At 35.2% G+C, this 6,022-nt stretch overlaps 1 protein-coding gene across 3 annotated transcripts; it reads left to right on the top strand.

Moving 5' to 3' along the window:
- The first annotated feature begins 658 nt into the window (after nucleotides 1–658).
- LOC133678724 (protein DETOXIFICATION 16-like) lies at nucleotides 659–5,463 on the top strand. Of its 3 annotated transcripts, none has more exons than XM_062101189.1 (9): nucleotides 659–1,188; nucleotides 1,252–1,328; nucleotides 3,291–3,835; nucleotides 3,940–4,026; nucleotides 4,135–4,191; nucleotides 4,303–4,541; nucleotides 4,649–4,767; nucleotides 4,910–4,996; nucleotides 5,138–5,463. In XM_062101189.1, the coding sequence occupies exons 1-9, from the start codon at nucleotides 1,044–1,046 to the stop codon at nucleotides 5,195–5,197; spliced, it is 1,416 nt and encodes a 471-aa protein (XP_061957173.1). In that variant the 5' UTR covers nucleotides 659–1,043; the 3' UTR covers nucleotides 5,198–5,463. The 3 variants fall into 3 exon arrangements, with proteins under 3 accessions (XP_061957173.1, XP_061957172.1, XP_061957175.1); XM_062101191.1 differs by lacking the exon at nucleotides 659–1,188 and adding an exon at nucleotides 1,399–1,506 and having other exon boundaries at nucleotides 1,192–1,328; XM_062101188.1 differs by having other exon boundaries at nucleotides 660–1,328.
- The last annotated feature ends 559 nt before the right edge of the window (nucleotides 5,464–6,022 follow it).

Below are 6,022 nucleotides of genomic sequence, written 5' to 3'. Positions count from 1 at the left end.
TTAGTGGTTATGGATTTTGTTTTTAAAAAAAAATTGTTCAAAATAGGTGGAGTTAAGTGATAGTGATCACAGTCATTTGCAAGATATTACTCATAATCATCATGATTTAAATTAGTTGTAGGTTCTTAAAGAGGTATAGATATATATTAAAGTTGATGGTAACGAGGAAGAGGTACAATATGATATTGTTAAAGAAAAGAGGACAAAGACCAAGAAAACACCAAATCGTGCTTAGTTTTACAGTACTAATTATGTTGCTTATGAATTGTCTATTGCACAAGATACATGTGATGTTGATGAGCCTTCTTCGTATATGGATGCCATTACTAGTGCTAATTATAGAATGTTGTTGTCTTGCATAAAGAGATGGAATTACTACATAAGAATCAAACTTGGTAGCTTGTTCGACCTCTTTAAGGAAAGAAGATAGGTGGCTGTAACTGGATCTATAGAAAAAGGATGGTATCCCTGTGATAGAAGATGCTACATACAAAACTTGGCTGGTTTTAGATGGATATAGACCGGTGTTGACTTCAATAAGGTATTTCTTTTTTTCTATAGTTAGGCATAATTCTATTAAAATTCTATTATCTTTAGTGACTAGACTTGTCGCATTCATACGTAGAGAATTAGAGAGAAATATCTACATGATGCAATAATTGAAGGGTTTTATGATTAATGGCAAGGAAGATCACATATGCCTATTGAAAAAACCCTTGTATAAACTTCAAATGATTAGAATTGAAAGGGAGCACAAGACCGCTTAATTTCTATCCACCGAGTAATTTGTCTGGTTCAGTAGATAATTACATCCTCCGAAATTGACGACCGCCATTTGCGTTAAAGTTTTTGTCTTCGTTTCAGTTATGGTCATTTTGTCATACGTACTGATGGAATTTAATTTCTTTATCTTATTATAATGATAGTTTTTTTTTTTTTTTACTTTATAACTTTAATCATCGACACATACTGATTCAAGACCACTTGTCTTTTATCGCGAGAACATTTATCTTCCACTTTGTAAATCTCCCACTTGAAAGAAAATGGAGAGAGAGCAGCAAAGTTTGTCTCTTAATACACCTTTATGTGAAGGAAACGGTGTCGGACTTTACGAAGAAAGAAACCAAGAAAGGGGTATCAGCAAGAAGGAGATTCTTGAAGAAGTGAAAAGGCAGCTATGGCTAGCAGGTCCTTTAATATCTGTGAGTCTGTTGCAATATTGTATACAAATGATTTCTGTGATGTTTGTAGGTCATCTTGGTGAGTTAAGCTTGTCTGGTGCTTCAATGGCCACTTCCTTTGCGAGTGTCACTGGTTTCAGCCTTTTGGTAAGTTTGCTTCTTTTTCTTTTTATTTCCCCTTTTTTTGTTTTATCAAAATGTTTGTAAATAATACCAGGGAAAGTGACACACTTCTACTAGAACTGTTTGATCAGTTGATATAACAGTATGTGATGGATGCTAACTGAAAAATGTGATGAGCAAGTGCTCGATGACTTCCCTTTTTGTAAGATTTTAGTGAAAAATATAGTATCTTTAGCATTGATTGTGTTCTGAGTTGAAAGGATTCAAGCTATGCAATTTTTACGTAACCGTGTTACAGTTGTTTGTAGAATTAAATACCTACAAAGATGGATTTTGATGGCAGTACTAAAGAAGAACAATGGTTTATATATAATGGTTTCATCCAACCACAATACTGTTAGGTTGCTCTATAACGTTGTATGATTTTAATTGGTAACATGTGTAGGATGTTCAAGGGCACTTCTGCAGCTGTATCTGCCTTAGCAAACAGATCCCTTGAAATTCTTAAGATGTTTGATCAGGCGTTTTCAACGTAGATACTCGTGATCATATTTTGCATAAGATGTTCTCCTCACTAAAAGATAGCAAGCAAAAGAACTGGATATTTCTGGCTACTAGCCAACCTAAATCAGTTTCCTTCAATTTTATTAGTGTGATTTCCCAGACTGTCTGATAGGGGCTGATTCTCCCTTTCTACCAAGTCTTCTGAGTATTTTATTTTATATATTTTTCTTTTTGTCTTGTCCTTGTCTGTGGTTTATGTCATACAGTCCAAAGGGCATGGCTTCCCTTGGAGCATTATCGCCGCCTGAATTGAAAAAAACAGTCATTTGGCATCCTAATTATTAACTAATATATATTTTCTGTCAGTCGTTCCATATAAGACATGTGATAATAATACTTTTATTATTATAAAGGCTATCTGAGTGTGACAATTTGTCCCTTTCCTTATTAAAAATTAAAGGAGAGGGAAATCTTTAATGTTATCCAGGGGAATGAGGAATAAAATATTTGATGTTATGCAAGAAATCGAGGTGTAACGTGCTAAAGAGCCCCCCTCTGCCAAGTTAATCAAAACATAAAAAAAACTGTAGGCCCATTTTTTGTTTTTATATGCTTCACATGTAGTGTATAGGTACTGTTTTCTTTTGGTTTTGTCTTTTCTTTTTTAATGATTAGGCTATAGTTAGGGTTTGATGAGATGAATGATCCAACTAGGCCACAAACAATTAGTTTTCTAATAATGTAATGATGAATAACCCACAAAGGCCATGAAACAAAAATCTGGTTTGCTATATATACTGAAGTCTTGATTGTGCTGAAATCACAGTAATATCGTTATTTTTGCTCAAAAGCATGACCAAAACTTGTTTCATAATCATTAATACAGCTCTTAAAACATGAAAGTGAAAGTGAGTGTTTTATAGGAGTAGTACATTGAGAGCTGATAATCTGGTTTGCGGGGTTGAGGACTTGCTGTTGATGTATTGTGGGAAATTGAAAACACGAATTTATATCTTGAAAAAGTGGTAATTACTAAATAGCAAGTGTCGCCTCTAAGTGCTTGAAGCCTTGAATGGCTTCTATCAGATTAGTTTGCTGTTGCATCAATTAAAGTCTGACAATTTAATTTTGTTGGGACATTGATGGAGAGCTTCATTCATAAGCTGCATCATTTTGCAACATGTTGGATATATTTGGTGTACATAACCATCGGGAAACAACTAAACAGTTAAATTGTTCAATACTCTCAGACCTCAGTTAATGCAGATCCTTTAGCATCTAACGGGAGCAGATTGAAATGGTTTTGAATGCTTCATTGCTTCTCCACTATACTTTTCTGACTAAATGATTCGTAAAATAATATCTTCATGCTTTGTTTTTTTTTTCCAGAGTGTCTGATTCAGATTGGATTCTTTTACGAAATTAGTTCTTACCACTGACCATACATAAATTCTTTACTGTCTTGATTTGCTTTTTAAATAGTTGGGAATGGCAAGTGCGCTTGATACATTTTGCGGGCAGGCATATGGAGCAAGGCAGTTTCATATGCTCAGCATACACATGCAGAGAGCCATGGTTGTTCTTTTACTTGTTAGCATACCCCTCGCCATCATCTGGGCAAACACAAGACCTATCCTAATTGCCTGTGGCCAACAAAAAGATATAGCAGAGGAAGCTGGACTGTATGCTCGTTTCATGATCCCAAGCCTTTTTGCATATGGTCTTCTTCAATGCCTGGTCAAATTCTTACAGACTCAGAACATAGTATTTCCGATGATGCTATGCGCAGGAATCACGACTTTACTTCACATCCTTGTATGTTGGGTTCTGGTTTTCAAATCTGGCCTTGGATATATAGGAGCTGCATTGGCTAGTTCATTCTCTTATTGGATCAATGTATTACTTTTGGTACTTTATGTCAAGTTCTCTTCTTCATGTTCAAAAACTTGGACAGGCTTTTCAAAGGAGGCCTTCCAAGATATTGTTAATTTTATGAGGCTTGCAATTCCTTCAGCTGTTATGGTTTGGTAAATTTTCTTCGTAAACATATTTCATTTGTATTCAATAGAAATAATCACATATCTAACCCTAATCACTAGATTATGATATTTTTTGCTGACTTTAAAAACAGCTTGGAAATGTGGTCTTTTGAATCGATGGTTCTTATGTCTGGTCTGCTCCCTAATCCAGAATTGGAGACTTCAGTTCTTTCTATTAGGTTTGTTTTGAGCCTTCAATGACCATTTTTTTCTGAAAACCTGTGAATCCTTAGAGGATATCATAGATGATTTGCAATTTTGTTATTTTAATGAATCTGTGTTCTCAGCCTTAATACAGCTGCAACTGTTTGGATGATCCCTTACGGACTAAGTGGTGCTGCCAGGCAAGTTATGCTGAACTGGAAATAGTTATATGACAAGTTTCATCATTCTGATCCCTGCCTTGTTGCACTGTTTAGATAATTTTTAGAGCGATTTGATTGTCTTCTTTGTAGCACCCGAGTCTCAAATGAGTTAGGAGCACAGCATCCATACCTCGCACGATTAGCAGTTCGCGTTGTCATCACAATTGCTGTTGCTGAAGGCATTTTGGTGGGAATAGTCTTGATATTGATTCGCAATGTTTGGGGCTACGCCTATAGCAATGACATAGAAGTTGTTGACTATGTAGCAGTCATGTTGCCTGTTGTTGCGACATCCAACTTCTTAGATGGACTCCAATGTGTTCTTTCAGGTTCTGCACTTTGTCACAATTTACTAGCATTAAGAGCATTATTTTTTAGAACTTATACTTAGGATCACGCGGATAATTTGTAATAAACTCTGTTTATGAACATTTAGGCGTTGCCAGAGGATGTGGTTGGCAGAAGATTGGTGCATACATCAATCTTGGATCATATTATTTGGTGGGAATCCCCATTGCAATTTTATTAGCTTTTGTCGTTCATGTTGGAGGAAAGGTATGGATTCTTTTTTTTTCTTTTCTTTTTTCCTTCTCTTAAATTTTTTTACTAGGGCCTTTGGCTGTTATTCATCATGTTCGCTGAATTGAAAGCAACTTATTTTCATTATATTTTTTTCTCTGCTAAAAATGTTCACTAGGGCCTTTGGCTGGGGATAATATGTGCACTCATCGTGCAAGTTTTTTCTCTTGCCACTATTACTATTCGTACAAATTGGGAGCAAGAAGTAAGATAGCCTTCTTCTGTGTGCTTCTCTTACATTTTCCTTTTCCTTTTCCTTTTTTATTTATCATCCCCCTAACTGTGAAGTGCTACCTCAATCTATACTCATCTTGTTCATTTTTCCAAATTCGCTCGTTTGATTTAGGCAAAGAAGGCTACTGAAAGAGTATATGATGAAGTAATTCCAGTGGATACAGTATCATGAAGCTGCTCGTTTCCTGCACCAAAAAATGTTGGAAACATTTGCTGGCAGGAAGTAAATGTAGCTGGCTGACAATATCTACGGATCTATCAACTTCAACTTCATATCATCTCTTATCATCATTAGCATTTAGCTGTGGATGCATGCTGTGCTTGACAGAAATTTATCTGACAAGAATTACCATAATTCTACCATTAGTACTCTATCAAATACATCTATGTCTGTGTATGTACAGAAATAAAATGGCCTGAAAATGTGCAAGAATAGAATGATTATCTCGTAGATACGTACGGCATTGCTCAACACGAATCTCAATGCTTTTTCGCTGTTTTTTTTCCCCTTCAACTGAGGAGTATATGCATGTTTGTGTAAACAATGCATGCTTGCCGATGGTAAATATTGGCTTCATTCCTAGCTAATTGGTTGGTTAATTAAAAATACGGAGACTTGCATGTAAACAGATACTCAAAATCCATTTCCAAATGAAATGGCCCAGCTAACAAGCAAAAAGAAAAAGATTGACCCGACTAGCAAGCTAAAAACCAGCAGGTGCTGGGTGCTGTGATGATATCAAAGCTGAACTATGGGCTAGCCGTTGAAATGGATTTCGAGTTGGCTTCTAACCAGGGACAATTTATCCTGAACCTGTTAGATACCAATTCAAATATATTGATTTATTTTTATTTTATTTTTTTATAATTATCTTATAATGAATAGAATGTAAATATTGCTAATAAGTTTGATATAAAATTCTATCCAAACCCGATATATATATATATATACACACATAACATTTAAATTTATTAATCTAATATAATTTATACATGT

Source organism: Populus nigra, chromosome 18, assembly GCF_951802175.1.
Source record: "Populus nigra chromosome 18, ddPopNigr1.1, whole genome shotgun sequence".
Classification (NCBI taxonomy): domain Eukaryota; kingdom Viridiplantae; phylum Streptophyta; class Magnoliopsida; order Malpighiales; family Salicaceae; genus Populus; species Populus nigra.
Note: the sequence above shows the minus strand (reverse complement) of the source record. Positions and strands in the feature narration are given on the sequence as shown.

Excerpts from the sequence above, each read along its gene's own strand:
- LOC133678724 (XM_062101188.1), top strand. The coding sequence starts at position 1,044 with ATGGAGAGAGAGCAGCAAAGTTTGTCTCTTAATACACCTTTATGTGAA. Across the intron at positions 4,192-4,302 it reads GGACTAAGTGGTGCTGCCAG|CACCCGAGTCTCAAATGAGT; the intron begins GCAAGTTATGCT and ends TCTTCTTTGTAG. Across the intron at positions 4,997-5,137 it reads GTACAAATTGGGAGCAAGAA|GCAAAGAAGGCTACTGAAAG; the intron begins GTAAGATAGCCT and ends CGTTTGATTTAG.